This window comes from Zootermopsis nevadensis, unplaced genomic scaffold (assembly GCF_977971745.1).
Source record: "Zootermopsis nevadensis isolate Lab colony 2312 unplaced genomic scaffold, Znev_1.0 Znev_ptg000013l, whole genome shotgun sequence".
In the NCBI taxonomy this organism is placed as follows: domain Eukaryota; kingdom Metazoa; phylum Arthropoda; class Insecta; order Blattodea; family Termopsidae; genus Zootermopsis; species Zootermopsis nevadensis.
In genome coordinates, this window is record NW_028259145.1 from 13,681,742 (window position 1) to 13,709,187 (window position 27,446).

At 37.0% G+C, this 27,446-nt stretch overlaps 1 protein-coding gene across 5 annotated transcripts; it reads right to left on the reverse strand.

Moving 5' to 3' along the window:
* On the reverse strand, window positions 1-27,343 carry Med (Smad/Smad4 homolog Medea). 5 transcript variants are annotated; one of them, XM_022078566.2, is made up of 14 exons: window positions 27,239-27,336; window positions 26,859-27,140; window positions 26,386-26,534; window positions 26,195-26,299; window positions 23,081-23,255; window positions 22,299-22,487; window positions 18,534-18,650; window positions 16,428-16,736; window positions 15,776-15,919; window positions 14,310-14,559; window positions 12,352-12,520; window positions 10,856-10,994; window positions 8,697-8,827; window positions 1-7,533 (listed from the first exon to the last, which is right to left on the reverse strand). In XM_022078566.2, the coding sequence occupies exons 2-14, from the start codon at window positions 26,911-26,913 to the stop codon at window positions 7,453-7,455; spliced, it is 2,013 nt and encodes a 670-aa protein (XP_021934258.1). In that variant the 5' UTR covers window positions 26,914-27,140; window positions 27,239-27,336; the 3' UTR covers window positions 1-7,452. The 5 variants fall into 5 exon arrangements, with proteins under 5 accessions (XP_021934258.1, XP_021934259.1, XP_021934257.1 ...); XM_022078567.2 differs by having other exon boundaries at window positions 18,534-18,647; window positions 26,859-27,341; XM_022078565.2 differs by having other exon boundaries at window positions 26,859-27,340.
* Window positions 27,344-27,446: the final 103 nt, after the last annotated feature.

A 27,446-nucleotide genomic window follows, 5' to 3' on the forward strand; every position in this document is an offset into this window, starting at 1 on the left:
TAAAAACAAGATTTAACACGCAGGTATAATTGTGTCTCAAAGTATGTTAGAAATTCAGCTTTCACAATGAAATCAAACTTAGCATCTTGCAAAGCACAAAGAATAGCCTTTCAATCAAGAAATGAGACATAACTGTCAACAATACTGTGGAATCTCACACCTTATAAACATAAAGGGAAAATTACAAACAGAAAAACTAACTTTTCAAATAGAAACAAGCCCCTTATTCCATGAATCTTTAACAGCAAAACACACTTCAGTACAAGCCACCTACTTATTACTGGTTCAGCTGAATCAATAGCCACTTTGTGACTGGTCCAGAAGGGTCAGTGGCTTGTAACATTTTGTAACATCTATTGTGATTAAAAGGAATTATGTGCTCATAATTATGGGAAGATTTTGATACTCGTGTTAACTTTTCCTTTAGGAGTTGCTACCACAGATTAGAGCCAAGTAATTAACTCCATTGTGCATGGATGTCCTTGAGCAGCAGATAAAACTCAATTATCCAATCAAGAAATTTACAATGGACTGCCCAAAGTTCATCATTGTGATAACAAAACCTGCCATTAGATTGTTCTCAGCTGGTTCATTCTCAACCTATTTCTCCATGATTAATTTTAATATTTATATGTTTTCCAAATGGTCTTCCAGGGAGGATTTCAAAACAAAATGTATTCATTTGCTGTTTCCACCATGCATACTCAAAGTGAGTATAAAGTATGTTGTATCACTATTACTGCTGATTCCAAATCAAAGAATTACATTTCAGCATATTTGGTCATTTAATTTTTGCCTCATATAATAAATGAGCAACCATCACACTAAATGTGAGATTACTTGACAAGACAGTGTGTGAATATTCATATACTTCCACCAAACATTTTGTTAGATGACAGGTACATAGTTTGGATCTTGATCAACACAATGATAAAAATCAAAAAATTGTTTTGACTTCACTCAGTCCTTCCAAGTACTCTTCAATTACAACTTCCTCCCCTCCAGCCTTCACATGATTTGGGAATTAGCCAAAACAAAAAGGGCAAAAACTTTCTGCTGCTTAGGAACACTGATATATACACACATATTATCTAAGCACAAGGGCAATAAAAAAAATATATAAACATTTTGTATATGTAGACCTATAATGTTAAATCACATTACTGTGCAAAGGTATGTTGTTCCATCATTCAAACCATACACAATTTAACAAAACAACAAGAAAATTACTGTGATGTTAATAACTTATACAACTAATAATTAACAAGGACATGAAATCAAAACTGTTTAAAAGCTTGTAAAATAAACTCAGCTGTATGGAGAAATACTGCAATTATCTGTTTTCAAGTGAATAGTTTCACTTACTGTCCACAACATTGTTAATTTTTTCTTTGGCCCTCAACCAAGATATGAACAGCAAATGTGAGGCTTGATAATGAAAAGGTTGTTGACCCCTTCTGAAGATGGTAAGTGTTAAACAATATATGATCCCACCGAGTTTTTTTCATTCTGTTTGAGTAGTCTTATAAAACTTAGAGCTTTTAGTTTGTCATTATAACATTGTTGGTTTATGTTTTGAGAACAGCAGCCTGTACACAGAAAACACTACAGTCCAACACACAACCATTTTTATCCATCCACAATAAAGAGGCACTATTTATTTACTGCTTAAATGAGTATTCCTATGCTCAACATGTTTGTTCCCAGGTACTCCCCACTTTCAATCTATTCTTAGTTTAGATTGCCTATGACATAAATGTTTCTTCCCAGGCACTCCAATTTTACATGAGTCTATTTCTAGACAGGATTCAATATCACATGCATGTTTTTCCAGTATCATTTAAACTTACTTCTACGAAGGATCACACGGTTCTTCCCATGCACTTTCATTTACATGGAGCTTATTCCTCACAAGGATTCCCTAAGACTCATCTTCACAAGCACTCTCAATTCTCAAGGCCTCTCTTTTGTCCAGATGTTCTTTGATACTTCAACATCAGACTTTCTGAAATAAGGCTTCTCCTAAATAACCAAGCAGTCAGATAAAATAAATATCAATTTGTTTTATTTGAAAAAGATCAATGTATTTTTGCTGTCATTAGCACAGATTTCATGTCTCCTAATTCCACTGTTTTCACAGATCAATCACTATCTTGACCACATGATTTCAAGCATTGCTGTGCTGCACAGCAGGGCCTTACTGCAGAAGTGTGTACATTGTACCAGGTTGCTCCACTAATATGCAGCGTTTACCATAGTTACAGAAGGGACAGGCATGAGAATGCTCTCATAATCATGGGCAACAATCAATATTATCTTCACTTTTCCTGGCTCCTGTAACCCAAACATCTGCAAAAGACTAAATTCAAATTGGCAGTTTCTGTGCATTCCACACCTAAGCCTTGCCATACTACACGAGACCCTATCAAGCGTAGATTTTATCCATTTTCATTAATACTGCATTGATCATGGATGATGCACCAGCAATTTCACATGAATGTTTAACATGTCTATTGCCAGTCTGTAACTGACAAAGTCCTTACAGCCACAACACCAATTGCTCTGACTGACCACCTGACTTGTGAACCCCACCTTGCCCACAGACTTCATGCAGTCCTTGTGACAATGGCATTCATTTTGCTCTCATGCAACCTGGATTCTGATAAAGCAACATTGCTGGTATGTACTGAGTGTTTCTAGGTTGTTCCCTGTGACACCCAATACTTTCCATGAAAATACACAACACCAACTGTACACATGTGAAAATAAGCTGACACATGCAGCATCAATCAGTCTCTCACACAAGAGCATTTTTTGCTGATACCAGGGTAGGAGTACTGCACTTCTGCTGTGTTGCCCATGACCCTTACATACAAAACCTCTGTTCCATTGTTCACACCTCCCTCTCATGAGGTCGGGGTAAGTACACACACGTGTCAAAGAAGTCCTAACTACCTATTAGTTTCTTACCTTCTCTCAACTGAACATATGGCTTCTACTTGGGAGGTTAGCAGTTAAAAATGCAGGTATCCTGCCTGAAAGGTTTAATGATTTTTCTCAGTTCCACCATGAAAATGAAGGGTTAGCAGGTAACCCCAATGTTACTATAAAGTAATGCTTGCTGCTGGTATCTATGTTCCTGGAATCTTAAGAAGAAAAGGTTGTCTCTCTGTGCCCACAAGAATGTTGATGTTAATCATACAAAGTCAAAGTCCAGAAGTTATCATACCCATATATTTTCCACTTGCCATGGCATGTGATGTAGGCCAACAGGAAATATTAAATCCTACATGACAGATACAAATTAAGAGGCATTTTGTACACTTCCATGGGAATCTTCCAATGGAAGCATTTTAATCTTAATACCATCTACACTAGGGGTTCTCAACTTGTGGCCCACATGTGGTTCGCTGATGTGTTTTGTGCAACCTGCAAGCAGTTTTGTGACACTGGATGATTAAAAATATTTACCTTATATCAGAAAACATGCTTTGTTAATGTCATCTGTATTTAGCAGTACATCTAGCAACTGTTCAGTTTAATGGCGAATGTGAATTCAAGAACTAGGGCATGTACTGAGAACACCTGGAAGGATTCATGCAAATTTCAACAGAAAACCTCATACTGAAGTGTTACTCAAATTAAAGCTGTGTCACATATCTTAACAATAAATGACCGTTAAGAAATTTACAGAGTATTATGTGAACCTGTTTGCAATAGCAGGCCAAAGCATTATTATACTAAACTGATATGGAATTTCAATAAACTATCCTCATTTATAACCTCATGGTCCACGAGTCAATAATAGTAAATGTGGTATCAGATCTGGTAAAGGTTAAGAACTCCTGGTCTGCACAACCTAAATGATTGGATTTGAGGATCTCTGGCACAATACTAAATTTGACCCTTCTGAGTTGTGACACTGAGCATTTTGTCTACATGAATAAGGTCATGATGATCCTACATCACACCATTATGTTTTTCCTTAATTACATATATCTTAGAATATGATACTGTTCTTTTTGCTTTCATAACCAATTCTAAATTTTAAAGTTGAACTTATGCCAACAGTTTTATCCTAAAGATGGCTTTCTTCTGGATTACTGTGCTGTGTGACACTGTCCTAATGATGGAGGCAGCAAGTACCTCTGAAATGTCAGTAAATGTCTACCAGATACACAGGACAACAACCCAGAAGACAGCCATCTTATCCTGTTTCCCTGATGCTTTGACAACAGATCATGCCCATACCTTTCTGTGCTGTTTCTTGTTTGCACTAGTTGACTTTAATAATCTCACAGACAATTTTTTTAAACTTATTACTATATTAACAAAGTCAGCCATCTGACAAATCTGGGGCAAAACAACAAATATAGAAATATGACCATTTAAAAAGTTGTAAGACAATATTAGATAAAATTTATGCTATTCTTAACATAATCACAATATTATGTCTTTATTCTTACCAGGCTACAAATTAAACTTGTAAATAAGCTCAATTATGCTCATCTCACAGCCAAATATTACTTCAAAGTTTACAAAAGAAAACTCCCAATTTGTATTTTAATTACAGTTTGCTTCTTTGGAAAATAACAATTTTCATATGTAATTATTTGAGTGACAAAAGACCATGCAACATATGAAAGCTAAATAGTTACATATTTTTAAATAGATAAATTTATAAAATACAGTTTTAGTGCAATTTTAAAATCTGAGATTCCATCTTTAAATTTTGAACTTTAATAACGAATATTCACAAAACAAAGCAACACACACTATTTACATTAAAATATCTGAGTTCATCATTAGGGAGCATTACATACAAAAGCCTGAAGGCATATAATGTGCAACATCAGGTAAAATAGTTATTACTGAACTGGTGTGTACAGTGAAACCTCGATGCATCGTTTTTGGCGGGGGTGGGAAATAAAAACGATAAATACGGGAAAACGATAGTTGCAGAAAAGCATTAAAATTTTTAAAAAAAGTTAACTTTTCTCTTTCAAAGTTACTTATTTTTACCAAAAATGTCTTTAATGGACAACTGGTTTGTCAAAACTTTATGTTTTAGGCCAAACAGAGCCCTTTCCACGTTCACTAATATTATGCGTATGCCAGTGTCCTATCTGGGAGGGCGTTGTAGAAAAGTCCAGTCTCATCCGCATTATAAATGTCCCGCGGCTCGTATCCCTCCAGCAGTGTTGGCAGTCTCTCGAGCCACAGCTCCATTCTTTCCATATCCACAGCAGCACTTTCGCCGGCTAACTTCTTATAAACCATGCCACGTCGTTCTTTAAATCTAGTAATCCATCCATTCGATGCAAAATTTTCAATATTCAGTCTTGAGGCTATCGTCTTGGCTTTTTCCCGCAAGATGCTGCCATCAGCAGGAATTCCTGAGGCCCATGCTTGCTGGTACCAGGTGAAGAGGACACTTTCTAGCTCACTGAAAGTTGATTTTCTTCCGGTTTTCCTTCTTTCTTTTTTGCATGAATTACCACACTTGTCAGTTTGTTTTCGGATTTCTTTCTTCTTCACAACTATTGCATTTAAAGTAGATGGTGCTAATTCAAGGCGTTTAGCAATGTCGATTCTTTTTTCAAATGGATTCTTCTCCAATTCTTCTTTCTTGAAGAGTTCTGACTTGCTTTACTGGGCGAGACATGGTACAGGAATAATAACAAAATAATTAACAGGAGTAACAGGAATAACAAAATATTTACGGGAACAACAAAAAATATATAGACTGGAACAATAACAGGAAGAACAGAAATATGAACAGATAATACTATTACTGCCGAACTCAATGAAATGTAGCTGTAAAAGACACTTAACCACTGGAAACGAGATGAACCAGAAGAATGAAAAGTGTCGCCCACCTTTCCTTTGTACTTATAATGAAAGCATTCCTGAAGAAATTCACACTGCACATGCCATCTGGCACTGCTGGAATGAAATATGAGTGCACCCTAATTAAACTCATAAAATTTCTGACAATGAGCAACGCCATTCACTCCAACTATCACCACCACACCACTGACCCCTCATTCCAAAAGAATCTGCTGGTTGGGCGACATAACAGGTTACCGCTACTGTATATTCCAAAAGCATTGTGTGTCTTTCGGTATTAATTTATCTCAAAACCCAGCATTTTAAATTCTAAAAACATCGCGTAAATTTCGTTACAATTTCTCAGAAACGATCATTGTGAGAAAATGTGGGCCAGGACTAAGAGTTTTGAACGATTGATGCGATAAAACAATAGTTCGAGGAACGATAGAAGTGAGAAAATGTAACATTATTTTATATGGGACGTTATCAGGGACCGAACAAAACGGACAATGCATCCAGGAGAACAACAGTTCGGGGAACAATGGATAGAGGTTTCACTGTAATCATGATAAAACTAAATTTTGGTTATGTCAATACTCCTTTGCAAATGAGTCAATATTAAGAAAAGGGACAGCAAAAATGCTGTATCTATAAGTCTCCTAGGTATCATTCTCTCAGGCTCACTCGTACATTCTGATTAACATAAAACTATTAATCATAACAACACAGATTTCATCTGTACTGTACAACTTAAAAAAATTATTAGAGTAATAGACATGGCACATATCTACGTACAGAATGCTGCACTTACGGAACAATGCTGTTTAAGTAACCCTTTAAGTCAGTAACACTAACAATTCATATTATGGGCAAAAATAATGTCCAATGTATCTTCTGAACAGACTGAACTATAACTATCTGCAAGTCTTCAAACTCATATAAAATTCATATTCTAACACCATGTGATGTAACAAACCATTCACTGCAACTTCCAGTTCCCACACACTTCAATTCAGAAGGATTTCAACTTTTGTTCCTTATTTCAATTAATTAAATCATAATGAAACGAGGCAGAAAATGGAAGTGGAAGGATTGACTGATGAAAGTAGTGAATATATAGTGTGGACACTTGCAGAGGATAGGGGAAATAGACTGGCAAATAAGATACAATTGGGCGTGTACAAAAAGTAGGAAGGTAGACGAAAGAGAAGATGGAAGGAAAATGTCAAGGAACCATGTAACGTATGGGATTTCAAGGAGACTGGCATGACTGAAGAGAATAGAAATGGAGTAAGAAATGGCAACAGCCACAATCCCATACTCATACATATAAAATGTATGAAGTTTGTGTCTCAAAGAACATAGTTCCAAACAACATCTTTTATGGTGAAAACCTTTACACTGAACTGGAAGAAAGAGAAAAATCACTATTTTAAAGGCTAATGTCAGTAATATTAAATAAAAATTATAACAACTGAAAAAGCCCTATCACTCCCACCCCTACCAACAAATGAGACTGCTCTACTGTCAATAACATCACATGTCATGATTCAGTGTGATGAGTATAAATACATATGGCAGTGCATTATGTCAGTTTGAGTATAGAAGTACATCTCACATTCACTCTATGCCTCGAGGCCCGTCAATTGGCATCGTGTGAAGAACCTCATCCAGCAGCTGTAAAGCACGATGTAAGTGTACCTGCAAACAGGAGGAATGCATCTGAACAAAGCAGTTCCCACATCATTCATCTCTATAATTATTCTTTCCCTTAGTTTAAACATATCTCCTGCACATGAAATTGAGCAAATGAATTTACCCCTACCCCTCAAAGCATTAAATTCTTACACTTCCATGTCAACAATGAAAGAATGAGTGTTATTACAATTAAATATGTTTCATTATATGGTTTAAATTCATAAGAAGAAAGACATCAAGCATCTTGTAACAGACTGGGATGATGGACCATAAAACAGAGAAGCAAAGGAGACTGAGCTTCATCCAAACAACATGAACAGCAAAGGCCACTCCCTCAAGCCAATTCACTAATGCACTGAACGGTGGACAAAGATAACACTTATCCTTATTCTTGTTTACTAATATGTCTTCAATTGCTAGTGGCAAACAACAGAACAGTCAGTAAAGGAAATGGAATGAAGTGTTCACAGCCTAATTTAAAATACTATCTTGACATTTTCCTTCAGAAAATCACAAAAAATCTCAATCAGGACAGCCAATCTCCTGGCTAGGGTTTAAACCCAGTACCTCCCAAATATGACATTTGAGCGATATCCACTTGACTGAAATAACTGATCAATTCTTATTATGTTCCTTTCTGGAACAAAATTCATTCCTTCCTTCTAGGGCTCTTCAAAAGGCCATTCCTGTTCTCCATGCATCTCCTATCTCCTGTTTTCTATATAAATCATCTTTCATCCTCATCACTTTTAGGTGATTCAAAAACATCACAAACATTTTCCACAACTACATGCATAAACCAAAAGCATCAGCTGAGTAGTTAGCAAACCTGCCTCATGTCTGTGAGGTCCTAGGTTCAAATCTTGGCCAAGAAACTGGTGATCCAGAGATTCTTATGATTTGCCTCAGTCTCTCTCAGCAGATGCTGAGATAGTATTTTAACTCAGACCATGACAGCTTTCTTCCACATCTTTTTAAATTCATTATTCAATAATCAACCTATAATTTGACACTATAGCTACTGAAAGCAACATTAAACAAACCACAAATAAATGCAGATATGAAAACCCTGAAGAAAACACCACAGTTAAATAAACTGTTACTAGACCATGCTAATTCATAAAGCAGTATAGATAAGGGGAACAATTCAAACTACACTTGTTTACCTCAATCCAGCAGGGAGTCTCTTTGATGGATTGTCTGGGGTAGTCAGGTCCCCAGCCTTTCACAAAACTAAGCCTTAGGATACACAACCTCCGCAGGTCATCCACACCAATACCTGCTGCCGCACTCAGACCTACAAAAGAAGAAAGAGGTGTATCAGTAACCATTCTGATTCATTCAAATGAGAAAATTGTACATACCTTGTGTTAATGTACCTATACAAATGTAACATTTTATTACAAATTATACAACCAAAAATACGGGTATAACCTACACGTGATACAGACTATTTTTGTCCATAAAATGCAGTAAATATGTAATTAATGTCCTATGTCAATGTACATAAGTCAATATATATAAAGTTGTAGGAACCTGGAGGTCTAATGTAAAAACCTAAATAAAAATGTGATTAATACTTTGATGTTTGTCAATGCTTGCTTGTTGTCACAGAGGAAACTAATGTTCCAGCAAACAATTTAACAAATTGTACCGCTGAGCTAATGTTCTCAGTCATAACACCAGATGGCAAAATGTTTTGCACATAATATGCAATGAGGGGATCTGGTTTCATGAGACTGATACAACATGGAACAGAAACATTTTAATGGAATAAGTTCTGTGTGATGGCCACTGAAATTCAAAATGTACTTAAAATAATCATTTCAAAAACCCAAATAGAAAATGTGATGTATGAATGAAAATGAAGTATACAGTAGTCATGTGGACTTGTACGCACATGTAAAATTAGAGAGGGAAATTTTCACTTGTGGACTTGGGCCACAGGGTGCAGGGAAGGCCATATATGATGTTTTGGAAATTTTAAAACCATTTTGCAACAAATAATACTGGGAGATACATTAGCTTAACCGAAGTTTTATGCTGAACAATTAACAGAATCATAGGGGGACTGTCTTCAAACCAATTTGTAGTAAAAGCAATGTAAATCACATCCTCTCATTCTGCAGATGTTTGCAAAATTAGACCACAAATTTTAAATGAAATTTTACTATAATTTAAGGCATTACAGTTACTTCAGTCCAAACATGCATCTTTTTATGCACTCCATCTTCAGGGCACTTAAAATGATTCAAAACCTTTGATATTGGTGAATTTATCACAGATGTTCCAACTTGCAATAGAACAGACTGTTTTAATAATGGTTCCAAAAATGCACATAACACACTTTCATCAAAATAAAAATAAAAATTGTTTGTATGGAGAGAAGAACACATCAGCTATTGGCATATGTTGATGAGGTTAATTTATTGGGTGACGATATAAATACAATAAAGAGGAACACAGAAGTTATACTAGGAACTAGTAGAAAGGTGGGGCTAGAAGTAAATTCAGAAAAAAACATAAGTATATGTTAGTATCTCATCAGCAGACAGGAGGGCAGAATCATATTAGGGTGGCTAATAAATCCTTTGAAAGTGTGACAAAGTTCAAATATTTTGGAACAACAATAACAAATCAAAATGATATTTATGAGAAAGTTAGGAGGAGACTAAATTCCGGATATGCTTGCTACTTCTCAGTTCAAAATATTTTGTCTTCCTGTCTGTTTTCTAAGAATTTGAGGATTGCAGGTGTTTGAAAATAGTGTTTTGAGGATTATATTTGGGCATAGGAGAGAAGATGATGGAGAATGGAGAAAACTGAATAATGATGAGCTTAAAAATTTGTACTCCTCCCCCAACATTGTCAGGGTGATTAAGTCAAGAAGAATGAGATGAGTGGGGCATGTGGCACACATGGATGGGGAAAGAGATGTGCAATGGGTAATGGTTGGGAAGCCTGAGGGGAAGAGACTGCTGGGGAGACCTAGATGTAGATGGGAGGATAATCTCAGGTGGGATCTATGGGAGATAGGAGTTGAAGGAGACTGGATTTTGTTGGCCCCAGACAGGGTCCAGTGGAGGGCCTTGGTTAATTCGGTGATGAACTATCAGGTTTCGTAAGCCATCTAGTTAGTTTGTTAGTTATGTCTGGAAAGCAGAGAAGTATTGTGTACCTTCAACCAAAAGTAGTTATCTATCTATACTACTCTTCTATTCCCTTATTCTTGTTCAGATTTCTGTTACCAGTAACAAATGTGATTCCATGTGAAACCAAAAGACAAAAAAAAAAGTACTATTTTAGTATTTGCTGATCCACTTACTGATAGCTGGGGCAATGCCACCAACAGAGTGTGGTCCTGGGATATGGCCTGCCACAGCTGCAGCTTGGGCAGCTGCTGCTGCTTGAGCAGTTGCGGCCTGCTGCTGCATCTGCCGATGACACTGCCGAAGATCAAATACCTACAGGGAAGAATTTGTGGCTCTACAATAAGACAATGGCTGCGCAATAAATATATGGGATTAAATTCTCAGGGTTAATGGAACAATTCTCCATCATCACTGCAAAGAGAAATGCTTTGCAATCCATCTTATATAGACCTAGAATACTTTCCTTATGGTAACCACAGCTGCAGTGTTAACTCGAGAGATGCACATTCCCCATCTGACAGGACGTCATGCTGCTTAAATACTGTAAATAAGGTGCTTTATTCCTAAACAAGATGTACAATCTTTGAAGATACTGTTGTTCAGACTATAATGTTGTATTTGTAAGTGCAACCATAATCAGTAGCATTCATATTAGATTGTACATCCATTAACAAATGACACAAAATTGTTTCCTGTCTTAGTGAAACTATTCTGTGTCTACTGTACTGTTACCTGAGTTGAAATCTATTATTAACAATTATCATATACATTTATTGTACAATGCTGTATACACCTATATGTAAACAGCAGAAATAACTTACACATTTGACAGTCAATCATAAAAACCTTAATGTGAAGTTATGACTTCTACAGATAACTTTCCTCTTCATAAGAGTGCAATTTAAATTTTGTAAATCTTCACAGCTCTCCAACATGTTCAAAGTGTTAGGTCTTGCATCATATACTGCAGTCTGAAACACTCAGCATATCAATATCACCACTGTTCTTTCATCCTATATAAGACCAATTAACATATTCTGTAACTGGTTAGTATATTCTAAAAGATGAAAATCCAAACTTCAGTTTTCATAATTACTGCACCTGACTCTAAATACAAAGGCACAAAATGATCAAGGTGTGTGGCAGAGTATAATCATGCTATGGGAAGGTTGGATCTCAAACAAAGAGAAATAAACACCAACTAACTGAAAGAAAAAGGAGACTACAAATGGTATATAAAACTGTTGAAAAGAATCTTGAGTGTAGGAGTACTCAATGCATGTATTGTATACAACTCATCAACTCATCACAGGGAAGATACATCATATGAACTGCAGACCTGAACTTAAAGGAAGATGCCACTTATTGATGGTCTGTATGTGAGATTAGACAAATCTTGAAAACTGTTTCAGGGCATTTCACATTGAACTAAATTTCTAAATTAAGTTCCCACTTCCTGCTCAATCTTCTAGGCTACTACTTTCCAAGAGATTTTCTCAAAAAATTCCTGCATTTCTTGTTTTCTCTATCCTATCTATTACTCCAGCTTATCACGCATTCTACTACACCACGGAATTTGCTATACTACAAACAGTTGTAAAGAAACAATGCACAATGAGCACCAGCATTGAATATGAAAATTTTAGAAAATAGTGATCTAAATTATTACCTTGATATATGCACTTGGATAGATCTTATGCACAGCATCACCAGGAGCCCGCCCAGCTTCTCGATCCAGGTAGTAACTTTGTACAAAGACCGAATGGTCACTGAGACAGCGCAACCATACATCTCCTTCACCTCTTAAATCCAGCTGCACACCTTTACCAATGTGTAATCTGAAAATAATCACGTGGTACTTCACCAAATAATTACAAAAACCTGACAGACTCCAAGTAAAACACTGAACTCTCATTCAAAGGAATCCCCAGCAACATTTGTGAGTAGATTCTCTGCTTACAATTAAAGCCTTCACCTCTGGCAAAAATAAAACTTTAAAAATGTTAATGATACCAGGTGGTTCAAAGCCCACAATAAGCTCTACTGACCACCACTCTCACTATCACCCTACCACTGGGAGTAACAGAATCTGCTGTATGGGAGCTCCCACCTCAGAAATGGAATCTATGTCACCGCCTAGGTTTGCAGAGTGTGCAGAGACCAGGCAGGTCATCACAGACTATACCTGGAGGCATTATAAACCACCTACTTACAATATTATTTTGAAATGCTGCTAGTACTTACTGCTAAATCAAATATAGCATAAGAAATATTAGATATAATGTGAACCCGTAGTCATAAAGGACAAAGAGATTCTGATGAAGTCTCCCCGATTTATATACTAGAAACAGAATATAGGAATACAACCACTGTTATTCAGTGCAGGTTTTTACCGAATAATATAATTCTACAATAAATAATAAAAATAATATACAATGAATGTAAGTAAATACATAACCAACATACATGAAGTAAGAAACTTTAACCCCTCATATTTCAATTCTGAAATAAAATGCAGAAAAGAGAATGTGAAAGAACAAAACTCTGAAATGGTAAAATTAATTTGGGGATTAGGTCAGTTGAGGGGTTACATATCAAGGGTGCCATATAAGAAATGTTATGTCCAGCATTCACAGATCTCTATTTTAAAACACCAAATTATGTTTAAAATAAAATCTCTTGTCTCATATCAAACAGTAAAGCCATCCCATTACATGCCAATGTTGGCACTTAGGGGAGAAAAGGCATAGCTCCTCCTCATTCTCAACCTTGACTCTAGAAGGGGGTGAGTGGTCAGCATCACGCCCCAGCCATGCTTTACCCCCAGGAAAGGACCCCAGATCCAATCTAGATACAGAGGCCACAAGAAGATCTTCTGCCTTTGTCGGGGATTGATCCCCAATTACCTAGACTGTAGCTAGTCACTATACCGACTGAGCTACTCAATTCACATATCAAACAGCATGTGTTAAAAATGACGATATCAACTCTAAATAGAAGAACTAAAAGCAATATTGCAATCACAAATATATCACTACAATATTTACAACTTTTATGTCAGCATACACACTTTAGTGCCCTACGACATTAAAACTTTATGAGACGACATTTAAATTCCAGGAGTATTCATAGTATTTAATGTCAAATAACATGTACATTGTGACAGAGTGCAGAGCATCATAATAATAAATTGTATTTAATACACTTTTAAAGGTAAAAAGAAAGCTGACCCACTATACGCCATGTAGGTGCTTCGGGGGAGAGGAGGTATAGCCCCAACTCATTCTTAACCTTGGAACTAGATGGGGGTGAGTGGGTGGTCAGCGTCACGCCCCAGCCATGCTTTACTCCCAGGAAAGGACCCATTCAATAGGAGGCTGGGTGGACCCCAGAGCTGGCCTGGGCGCAGAGGCTAGAGGAAAAATCCTCTGCCCCCGTCAGGGATCAAACCCCAGTTGTCCAGTCTGTAGCCAGTCACTATAATGACTGACTGAGCTAACCTAGCTCTCCAGAAGATAGGAAATCAAAATCAAAACTGTATTATTAAAAACAAATCTATTTACCTGTATACAATTACCTCAAAAACTGAATGTCAGATATGCACAAAAATAAAAACTGTTTACATACCTAGCCTTTTCACTCTGTTCTGTGCGATGTACATTGCTAAGTGCTCCCAGGCAGAACCGGTTGCCTCCTGAAGGATCAACATAACCATCTACTGTCACATTAGGTAATGAGGATGGCACCTTGAATGTTTCACCAACTTGTGTGTCCAACTCAAAGTACGCCACGGAACACCAATACTCTGGTGCAGGCTGAGTTGACAGCAAACCTGTTAGAGCAACATCTGAGCCAAGCTGAGCTGCACTGTGGCCCCCTGAGAAAAAAGGGGGAAGGGGGAGGAATCAGTGAAACTTTAGTAGTACAATTTTCATAATGCTAGGAATAAATATTGTGTTAATTTTGCCATTAGGTAACATGAATTATAAAAATGAAAGAAATACTCAGATATTCAACTGATTTTGACCAACAGAAATATCACATTTATATTTATTGGGCTGAACGAAATGTTTTTGTATTTTTAAAATAAAAAGTCACAATCATTCTTTTTACAAAATATATTTACAATATTTAAACAACTATATTTTCCACTGTTTGCTATTACCATCTCACAACCTGTCTCAAGCTTTTAAATTCTGGCCTTGTAAAAACTTCTTGGTTTTGATTCAAAATATGCTATAAGATACCACTGCTGACCTATTCAAATCTTTCAAATTTCTTGTTATTTAAATGGTTTTTCAATGATCTGAATAAATGATAAAAGATGAATATGGTAGGTGGTCCAAAATTCCCCAATCCAGTTCCTTTATTTATTCCTGCGTCACTGAACCGACATGGGAACGAGCATTGTCCTGGTGAAAGATGACTCCTTTTCTGTTGATAAGATGTGGACATTTTTCTTTAAAGCATCCGTTTACTTGGTCCAATTGTTGACAGTAAACTTTTGAACTTATGGTGTTGTTGGGTTCCTATCCTAATTCCTGTTGCTCCTAACTGGAGCATAGGGCTTATGTGAAATATCTTCAACGAGTATGATTGTCAGCCAATCTCTTCACTTCCTTCCAGAGCTTTCCCACCTGTTTAAATTTGCTGCTTTCCCTCAGGGTCCAAACATTCCAAAGCCCAAACTTCATTTTTCTATTTCATGCCAAAGGTCATCAACAAAGGTTCCACTCAGTTTTGTTTCACTTCAGTTTCTGTAACAATTATTTTTGCAGTATGGGATCATTAGCCCCATGCCCAACCCCCCAACCTGGAGGGCCAGATGTCCATATTTATAGCCCCTGGAGGTAGGGTGGCCCAGCTATACCCCCAGGCACTGGGTAGCTTGGGTACCTCAGGGGTGCCAATCCCTGTATCCACTGTTGTGGCCCCAAGAGGGGTTTTGTTGGGTTAGAAAATGCCAAAACTTTCTGTTCAACCCAATACAACAGATATAAAATTTATTATCATAAAAAAATATAAAAAACTCATTCATGTCACTGAATGAGTTTTTCCTACAATGTAATGCAGGAAAATGAATGACCACTTACAATATCCAGGGTGATGTGAACGAGGATCAGGTGGCTGCATACTTTGGGTATAAGTCAGAGTATTATTACCAGTCCAAGTTCCCTGAGCTCCAGTAAATGGTTGCTGCTGCTGTTGTTGGTTTGGTGATGTATTACTAAGTGTACCTAAGAGTAACATAAAATTATTTCACATTATAAGCAACCACTTACACTTCTAACTGAAGATTTTCAATAAAGCTCTAAAGAACATGTGCAAAGTCCAAATAACTTGACCATATTTAGTAACATTCCTGTGAATGCAACAATGGTTAGAACCACCTTCTTCCAAAATTCAATTCATACATATGATTCCTAAAAGGTGCAAATAAATACCCATGTGACTGCAAAAACATATTGGAATGAGAAGCTTCAGATATCAATTCACACAAGGATATTCTAATGTTGCCTGTTAACAAAGACAGATCTGCAGGAATATATTTCGTTAAGTGTTATCATTTTACGAATAATTTTAAACATAATTACAAAATACATACCCTAGACACCCTCTGTATATAATATAACCACCGAGTTAATTAATATAAATAAATCATTGAATGTGTTTCTTTCCATCACAGAAGGTGCCACACAAAACAAGCACAAAGTAATGTAAATGTAAAGTCAAAGCTAAGCATACCAGAGTTCGTGAAGCCATTCTGCTGCAGATGAGGTGAGAGTGGTGCAGCTGTGGGGCTCTGTTGCTGGCTACTACTGAGTGATGCAGCAAGCACAGCTTTTGTGTCCCCACCAGATGACAAACTGTCTGCTCCAAAGAAGGAACCTGGCCCAGGTGTACTTGATGTTTGTGTGGGGGATACCATGGGACCTGGTACAACTGTGGATTGTGAAGAGGTCATAGAAGCCTGCTGGGAAGTCATTGTATTTGGTGTGCCACTTGTAGGAGATGCAACTGTATGCACCAAACCATGACCAGCAGAACCAGAAGCTGAAGACAACACATACCACTTGTAACCATGGTTTCTTTGCATATTAAAAAGTTCCTTACAAAAGGAAAGATACGAAACATTTTTCAAAATTACCTACAATAAAGATATAGCCCATTAGAAACGATGTAACTATTTGAATTGTGCAATTTTCAGAAACGGTGGGCATTAAGACAGCGAGGAATGCAGGTTACTACTACTACTGCCTTGTAGTAACCTGCATTAAGACAGCGAGGAATGCAGGTTACTACAAGGCAGTAGCACATATTGGCATATATCTAAACTTCTGCATCAATATCATCCTTAAACCCACTTTCATATAATTCAGTAAAATTATAACTTTAAACAGTAGACGATATACCAATCCTTCATAAAACTAAACTCATTCAAATATTGTTTTGGTTTTCCTTTCAAGTTGCAAAGTATTCATTCAGCATTTAAACTATGAAACCTGGGCATTACAAATAAAATCTGTGTAAATCTCATGAAACAACCAAAGTAAATTTGTTACTTGAATAATCACAAATGCTCTGTACAGTTCAGCACTCCTGTACAAATTGTTAAGGCAAGACATTCATCTCTAGTCATAAGTGCTCGTACCTAGACAGCTTATGAAACCCAAAGGTTCATCACCAAATTAACCAAAGCCCTCCACCAGACCCTGTCCTGGGCCAACAAAACCCAGTCTCCTTCAACTCGTATGTCCCACAGATCCCACCTGAGATTATCCTCCCATCTATGTCTAGGTCTCCCAGCAGTCTCTTCCCCTCAGGCTTCCTAACCAATACCTGGTGCACACCTCTTGATCCATCCATACGCGCCACATGCCCCGTCAGGTCAGGTAGAAATGCAATAAAACATATCCCCCTAAAATGCACCACAATGCTAAAATATTTTTTAACAAAAATATTAATGATGACAATGATAATATTGTGCCTCTGTTGTGTTTCTTTCATATTCCTCTAATTCTAGTGTTCCAACAGTGCACTACCAGCCAGAGCATCTGCTTCTATCTACACACTTTTGTGCTGTACATTCCATGCAGTCAATGAGTACTAGGGGGTTTGGAGGTTTGGGAAGAGAGTTCTTTTGTGTGGAAGAGGGGGGATTATATTTGAAGATATCCGTCTTCTGGGTTATTGCGCTGTGTAGTCTGTACACAGACTACACAGCGCAATAACCCAGAAGACGGATATCTTCATACTCACCGCTGTGAGAACCTCAAGTCTTACACGGGATTATATTTATCTGTGCAAAGCAATCTCAAAGAAAAGAAGATAAAATTATGACATATCAGAGTAGTAGTCAAGAGCCAGGGCAGCTCATTTACTGTAATGACTATGGACTGGATGACTGGGGTAAGAATGAGTAGGAGCTATATGACCTCTCCCCCCAAGCGCCTACATAGTGTGTAGCAGGACACTTCACAGAGCAGTATTGAGTATATGAACCAGTCTGGTGAACCATCAAGAAGATCACAGGGCATTTGGCCATTTGGCACATGATTTGTGATACATAATGCATTGTTAAGTTCTTGGTAAGGATGACTTGGAAACAAGAGTTAATTTTTCACATGCTATATAATTCAGTATTATGCATTCTCACACTATGGTATATCCATCAGTATTCCATTAGTTAGAAAATGTAAATCTTCATACATCACCACAATCATATGACAATCCCATGCGTGTTTTAGTAAGTTCCACCTTCAGATATAAATAACTTATTATCTGTGTCTAGAAATTATCCTGAAATTTCAAAACACAAGATACCATTTTCTGTGGGTGGGCAAAGCTTACAATGTGACAGCCTAGTAGGCACCCATGTGGATCGTGGGCAGGTATCTGGTGGTGGTGGCTCCATCTTGGTGTTCCGCCCAGCCCCAGGAGCTCCAAACAGAGTAACCGAGTCACCTGCTAAGACAAGCGATAGTACGTGTGCTACTAACTCAACTAAATCAAAATAAAACCACCAAAAACTCAATAATAAACTAAATGTGACAAAATGCTAATTATTGCATACCAGTAATTGATAACTGTAACACATGCAAATGATTACTCTAAAAGAGACATGATGCAGTTTTAGGAACACTGCAGCCTTTAATATTCAGCTATGTTAGTCAAATCTCTTACAAATGCAGAGGAAAGGAACACTTATATAACACAAAAAACCAATAGCAGGACAAAATATCAGTCTCCTCAATAAGGAAACAATAAAGGTTAAATAACAATTATGATACTACATGTTACCATAACATGTACAGGCCAAAGATGGCGTGTCTTCTGGGTTGTGTGTAGTGCCATGCAACCTGGTAGAAGTCTACCAACATTTCAGAGGTCCTTGCTGCCTCCAATACCCTGATGATGGAGACAGCAAGGACCTCTGAAACACTGGTAGACTTCTACCAGACTACACAGTGCTATAATCAAGAAGACAGCCATCTTTGGACTCACTACCATGAAAACCTCAAATTCTACTTATATACAAACCTGTTTGTTGAACTGTATAAAAGTATTCGTTATATCATAAACGAGAAAAAGGTTTTGTTTCAATGTATCGTTTTTAGTTTGTGTGAAATAAAACTGTTTGGATGCTTATATTTTTAGTTGGTACTTAACATGAGGAGCCAGGGTAGCTCTGTCAGTATAGTGATTGGCTACAGACTGGACAACTGGGGTTCGATTCCCGAAGGGGGCAGAGGATTTTTCCTCTAGCCTCTGCATCCGGACCTGCTCTGGCACCCACCCAACCTATCCAATGGGTACCAGGGGCCATTCCCAGAAGTAAAGTGTGGCCAGGGTGTGATGCTGACCACTCACCTCCATCTAGTGCCGAGGTGAAGAATGAGTAGAAGCAATACCTCCTCTCCCCCCAAATGCCTACACGGCATATAGTGGGACTGACTAACTACATGGCTTACGGAACCCAAAGGTTCATCACCGAACTAAGCAAAGCCCTCCACTGAACCCCGTCCCAGGCAAACAAAATCCAGTCTCCTTCAACTCCTATCTCCCACAGATCCTGCCTGAGATTATCCTCCCATCTAAATCTAGGTCTCCCAGCAGTCTCTTCCCCTCAGGCTTCCCAACCAATACCCGGTGCACACCTCTTGCCCCATCCATACACGCCACATGCCCCTCCCATCTCATTTTTCTTGATTTAATCACCCTGACAATACTTGGGGAGGAGTATAAATTTTTAAACTGATCATTATGCAGCTTTCTGCATACCCCATCATCTTCTCTCCTAGGCCCAAATATCCTCAACACCCTATTCTCAAACACATATAGTGGGACAGCTTTACTTTACTTTATTAAACATAGAATGCAAATTAGTCGATAAATATTTGGAAGTATATTTCTTTTCATAAAAGTCCGGGTAAAATCATGTATGAGAACTCTAATCTGAAAACAAAATGCTAAAAGATGCAGTGAACACAATATGTATAAATTATAACAGCAATACATGACATCAGTAAACTCTATTCATATGTGCACTTTCTTAATTTTGAGCAGGTTCTGCAACAAAATAATACAGCTCATTGTGGTATGTGAAGTTATCACCTTAACAGCAGCTACTTCTCTATTTACATGGTAGATGCAATCCTGAAAAACACATAAAGAGCTACCTTCTTCAAAGCAGATGGAATGGCATTGAAAAAAAACATGCTCAGTTTCTTCTCTCCTACACAAGCAATGCTATTTGCTGCCACATGTATTGGGTATACACAACTTCCATTGTCTCCATCAAGCTCAATCAGTGCCAAGCCACTGTCCACAGTATGTAAAATTGTTCCTTTGGACTTTGTCCATCATCTAAATTATAAAACAATAAAACTACAAAATTCTGAAAGCTGATTCTGCTTCTGTCTTCAGCTAAAAAGGGGAGAAAAAGGGCAGAAAGACAAATCTGTTTACCTGAAGACAGAAGCAGAATCAGCTTTCAGAATTTTGTAGTTTTATTGTTTTATAATTTATACAATGGACAAAATTCAAAAGAGCAATTTTATATACCAGGTGATTCAAAAAGGACTTTACAACTTTGAAAGTGTATAGAAATTTAATCAGAAAGCTTACAGAATCGGTTGGGGTGTCATTTTGTAGCAAAACAAATCAAGTTTGACTCACATTGTGCTGTAGTACCGAATTCCGTCACCGCAAGCGCAAGTGGCAGTGCATTTGAAAATGGCTACTTTCACAGGTGCGGAGCGCGCTCACTGTGTGCTGTGGTTTCAAGAAACGAAATCTGCGACAATGGTTCAACGAAATTTTTGCACCCAGTATGGCAAGGATCCTCCCAGTAGACCTACAATTTACTCTTGGCACAAGAATTTTGAGACTGGTTGTTCTGTTCGCCATGACAAACCTCCAGGTCGCCTGCGTGCTTCTAGTGCTGTTGTGGAACACGTTCGTGACAGCCCAAAAGTGAATGTGTTTTGTGCCCTTAGCAAAGTTAAAGTGTACGGCCCGTTCTTTTTCCATGAGAGAACCATCAACGGTATCGTGTATCTGGATATGCTCGAAAATTTTCTCATACCACAGTTACACAAAGATGACCAAAAAGGACGCATTCACTTCCAGCAAGACGGCGCACCACCTCACAGAAGTCCGGGATTTCCTCAATAACCGTTTCCCAGGTCGGTGGATTGGTCAAACAGGGTCGATAGCATGGCCATCTCATTCTCAGATTTGACACCTCTCGATTTTTTCTTATGGGGTTTCATTAAAGATCGTGTGTATGTTCCACCCTTACCTGCCAATCTCATTGAGCTCAAAGCTCGAATCACCGCCGCAGTTGCAGAAGTGACACCGGATATGCTGGATCATGTTTGGCAAGAAATTGATTTCAGGTGGGATGTCTGTAGTATCACCAATGGCAATCACATCGAACCAAAATGACTGTTTGAGGTAAAACTTGATTTGTTTTGCTACAAAATGACACCTCAACCGATTCTGTAAGCCTTCTGAATAAATTTCTATACACTTTCAAAGTTGTAAAGTCCTTTTTGAATCATCCTGTATTATAATGCACCATCTTCAGAAATATTAAGACTCTGACCACTGTCCACAGTGTTGCCTGTTACTTACCATGTAACTGCATTGGAGCTTGACCTAAAATTATGTAAATGATATTTTTTTTACATATTCTCTTCCTTCATGAGATCTGAGGTTTTCATGGCAGTAAAAATTTGGATTGTGATCTTCTGGGTTGACATGTAGCCTTTTTATGCAGTTACCAACATTTCAAAGAAATATAATGGCAGAAGTCAGTGAAGTACACAAGTGGTTCAGTTATATAGAGCAAAGTAGCCAGTGGAAACAGGGAAAAACAAAGGAAACACTGAAAATAAATTAGCCTACCTTGAATACTGAGAAAAGTCACCAAGAATTAACATTACTGAACATTAACAGCTGCATATCAACTCAAATTCAAAATAACACTTCAAATTTGACAAACACCAATTTCAGGAGAGCAGATGCAACAAAAACTGTATATACAGTAAGCTACTCCACTACAATGGTGCATGATCAACAGTACTCACATTGTAAGCACTCCTTTTTTACCTGTCTGTTGCTGCTGTAGGCCGAGAGAGAACTGGGGTGGGGGAGGATGATGCTGTATTGTTTGTGGTACAGTATGACTCACTCCTACATCTCCATCCACTTCCATGCCACTACCTCCCACCACACCAGCAGAGTACTCATCTTTCACCAACCGACTTGGTCCAGATTGTAGAGACAACCCAGACAGATCTATAATACAGATTAAACAAGATTGCTAACATGGACTGCAAAAACAAAAATGGCAAATGTCATATTCTGAAATAATGTTAGAAAAACCAAGCATAATGATGTAAAACAGGAATTTTTCATAACCAATATTTGTGATTATTATTATTCAGTGTTCTGCCTTACGACAGGTCCATTGCTCTGCCCAAAAAGAGCTCTCCAGTTTTCCCTATTCTCAGCTTCTCGTTTTAATTCCTGGAACTTCATCTTCTTTCCTTGTTTAAGATCGTCGGTTAGCTGTATCATGTAAATTGGTGGTACAAGTTATTCAGAATTCATTTCAAGAAATTAGTGGCTTCCCTATCAGAATGAAAGCACAGAGTATAGAAAAGTGGCTTCCAAGAATGACTTATGAAGTTTGTAATATTCTTCTGAACTTCTTCACCATGTACAGATCCAAGTTCACATGGATGAAGTGTTAGCCTTGTCTTCTCAATATACAATTCAACTTAAAGAAAGATAAAACCTAGAGACACTGGGCCTGGAAAACTGAAAGCAACATAAAACTCTGAAAACGACAGAAAGTTTAAAGACACAGACAGCAACATTACACAAACCTATTCCTGGTGATACCACACGTTCATAGTGGTATGGGTTTACACATACTGAATCACACTTCAAGTCGAATGCAAACTGGCAATATTTCACGTGCTTCAACTCATTCTTGTGCAGATCTGGCCATCGCCATATCCGTGCATAGATGACATGTGGAAATCCCTTGCGTCCTGCAACCTGCAAGTCACATGACACCACAATCACCATCTGGTCATGCAAAAATTAATCAAATCCTAAATTATAAAATATATTTACAATGCTTAACTTAGTAAAAGCAACTCTTCTTGTAATAACATGCCAATATTGGCCAACTCAGATGAAGCACCTAGTCCAAACACATACAGCCTTGATTACCTGATCCAGTTATAAAACAGAGTAATCTCTGTCTTTAATTCGAAATTAATGAAGAGGAAAACCCATTCCATATCAGAACAATCAATGGTAGACTAACTAAAAGCAATTTTGATAATAATTTTCTTCTAAATTTGGGTATAGTATCACAAAACACAGAACAAAAGTAATTGCTTTTATTCCCACGGCTGAGAACAAATAATGGTAAAAATTTAAATACTTTTATACACTTCTTTATATACACTGGAGACAATTCAAACACCATCTTTACAAGCCAGTACTGAATAACCTGAGTAATGAAATATATAAACCCACTGCTGCTAATTTTTATGATTTTTTTTCCATTTCCAGTTATTTTTATCTCCAAGATTATTGATACAAAGTTTAAATTTTTTTATGTACACAACTTGGTAGGTGGCTCTGTAAACAATGTTTCTTAGTTGCACTAGTTCTACACTGTTCTTACTACTGACAAAATGTACATGTACCAACAGAAAAAGTTACTCTGCATTTAATGTGTGAACTGTTAGAGCACTGTGACAGACTTTAAAACATCCTTTATGAGATAAAAACAAAATGCGAAAAGTTACTTCAATACATGTATCTTCTACAGAATTTTTAAATATTTCAAAAACAAAAGCATTAAATTAAAAAAGACAGCAATGAAACTGGTGAACATTATCATGAAGATTCTGAATTGACATCACATAATATTAACAATAACTATTTAAATTTGTTCAGAAAATACTTTTCAGCTGAATCCTGCAAATACTTTGCTTATTTAGTATTAAGTACTTTAAACAAAAGCCACAAAATTTTCATGTTTGATTCAACCTATGCTCTCTCTTGAAAGACAATAAAATATACCAGACAGAACACGTGGATGTTGAAATTTTACCTGACAACCTAAATTAAAAAGATTCATCAAAGGTTTTCCCAAACTATTTGTCTTCCATGAAGCATCTCATTCACTGGTACAAAATTATTTCATTATAATTGTTTTACAAAACTGAAATATTCATATTGCTGTCAAGATTTGATCATACAGGCTGGCTATAAAATACTCATTTCAAACATACAAAAAAAGTAAAACACACAATGAGAAATGGTTTGCATTGCTTGAAAGAACAATTCAAAGAGTTTCATGAAGTTCACTGTATGAATGGGATAGCCCCAAATTGAATGTATGAAGAGTCCTTACCTGTCAAAAAGTACTTAATTCCTTCTTATACCAAGAGCAGACAGTAGACAGTGTAAATTACCTTAAAATGTTCAAGTTATTTGCTACCCCACAGATACCACACCTTCATCCAAACATTTTCTTATCCATTACATACAAACCGGTGGTGTGCAGCTGGAACAATTGCCTCAGTTGCCCAGGCAATTACATGGAGTGATACAAATTTGTCCATCATTACTAATTCTTTTGGACATTCATGTAGAAGTAAAGAATACAAGTGTAAACACACCTTCAAAAGTTATTTATTAACACTCACAAAGATAATGGGGGAAAAATTCACATTTTTCAATTATCTTTTTCCACGCAATATTTAAGGATTCTATGTCGACATTACATTTGTTCCCACCTTACAAGTTCACACAGCCAATATGGTGATATTACTGATGGTAAGAAATTAAAACATGCTGATAATGGTGATAATAGGAAATGAAAAAATAAAGGCAGAGTGGCTTCTAGAATCATGACGTCCATACCAAGGTCTAATGAAATTCATCAGATGGGTCAAATGTTATGAGAAAGGGGCATGATAACTCCACGAACCCATAAATTTCAGTAATAAAAATTCTGGATAATTAACACTTATCATATATGAAAACAAAGTTCTACAGACACTAACTCTGAAATGCCTAATGTGAACTATTATTATATGGGTTTTTGAAGATATGTTACATCTATCTCTGTACAAAAATTTCACACTCTTAGCTCTAATAATTAATTTGATATTGCCACCAAACTTAATACAAAAATGTAAATTTTTCATAAGCACTTTATCTACATTCCACATAAAAGGTGCACAGTGAAATGAGAGATAACAGACAAAACACAGTCATAGCTATGATTCTCCTTGTTAGTAATTAATGACTTAATAGCCAGTGCATTCACAAGTTCAGCTTTTGTGCTACATATATTAACTAAATGAACTGGTCACTTTAGTGCACTCACTGATCCAACATGTTGGCACTAATGTGATTGGTTACTTTTAATTTTCAGAAGTTCAAATTTGTAGCATCTACAAACTGCAACAGGTGGTGGATGAATTATTATTACTGGCAAGTTCCTCTCCCATGACAAAACATATAAGGGAAAATAAACATAACAGCACATATAGTTCTTATTTTTAATCTGCAACAGACCTATGCTATGCACTGCAGTGAAAGTGAATCACAAAATGCCAAGGCACTATTTTCTCTCAACAGAATCTTACCAGAAAGATAATGAGAAGCTGATCTCATGCTTTTATTTCAAAATGACCTATACTACCACAACGTAGATTATTTCAACCATCTGCTACCATTACATATTAACAAACACTTGAAGCTGTGATATCCAATACTAATAACCAGTATATGGTTAAACATGGACAAATAACAGAAGCTTAATCAATTTTTTTCAAAGTTTTTACATATGTATGATTTACATAGAACCAATCAATGGAAGTAAATATCAACATTCACCATGTCATGCAAAACAAGTACAATTTATACTGAAAAATAAAAACAGCACTCTAGTTCTCTGCCTATAATACCTGAAGCCTGCCATCCAGTGTTCGCTGTATAGTTACACACTTGCTTGGATGAGCTCCATTGGTTGTAATAGCTGTTATTAAACTATCCAGTTCATCACGCTTTTCCTAAAGAAAAGAAAAACATAATGCAAACATATAACTCTAAAAAAATGATAAAGTAAAAATACACTGTTGTCAGAACTATAATGTACCTTTAACTTCTTTACTAGACTTTCAATAGCTCGCTTGGCAAACCCTTCTGATTCACCACCTTGACGATGACACATGAGGCTGTGCACAATACTAAGACATGCATCTGCAGATGTCGGAGCATTTGATGTCATGGCCGTCATCTCTTGTACTGAAAATGCAATACAAGTCATTCATAATAGATCTGGAGTTGAAACTTGGCAGGTTATAATAGGAAATTAAATTCCGTGACCTAAATTACGTACCCTTATGTCTTCCTAGGCCTACTTCAAACTGGTTGAGTGTAGGAGAAAAGATTCCACTAATCTTGAATATTACAGTTTTAATGAGTTATCACATTTACCTTATGTAAGATACTTTAAAATTATTGTCACTATAAATATATTTGCAGTTACATGTTTTCACATTCTCATAACACGGAAATCTTCAAAGTAACGCGTTTCTCATTAAATGATTGTTCACAGAAAAACCAAACCTTCTGCTGTTGCCGCAGGGTTGTAGAGGTGTCCACCGCCAGCCAAGCCTACCATTCTTGAGGACTTTCCAAAAGTTTAAAAGTAATGTAAGTACAGATCTACACCCAAGAAAAAACACTTTATGGTCCTACTCAAGTCTCTGTACTGAACCTATGTGTTCTATATGGAACTTAACAAATAACAATTATAAAGTGCAAAAAACTTCCACTAAATCCTTTAGAAACAAAGCTCCGCAGATGTCGCATTTGGTCAAAACTGACAACCTGATTTCTTCATTGTCCCTGTAAAAACATTAAACGGAGAATTTAATTTGCAACATATCACTTCCGAATCAAAACTTCTCAATTAATATCATCAGAAATATTATTTAGGTCCTAACTTTACGGCAGGATAACTTTTCACAGCAACTTTATCCTTAAATTTTAAAATCATCCCCATCCTATTTCATTTGGTTGGCTATCGTGAATTTCATCTGCTCGCAAAAAACATGGTTGCTTTTGTTTGGCAATAGTATATTGCAGTGATGCTCGAGAGCAAGTGGTGAGACCATAGCTCACAGACAATTGTGCAACACATAGCAACAGAAA

What these genes read in the sequence shown, in the direction of transcription:
- Med (XM_022078565.2), bottom strand. Translation starts at nt 26,913, where the DNA reads ATGGTAGGCTTGGCTGGCGGTGGACACCTCTACAACCCTGCGGCAACA. An exon ending in CACTGGATGGCAGGCTTCAG is followed by an intron (nt 23,256 to 26,194) that starts GTATTATAGGCA and finishes TGTGACTTGCAG; the next exon opens with GTTGCAGGACGCAAGGGATT. An exon ending in ATCCAAGTGCATATATCAAG is followed by an intron (nt 10,995 to 12,351) that starts GTAATAATTTAG and finishes TCTTCCCTGTAG; the next exon opens with GTATTTGATCTTCGGCAGTG.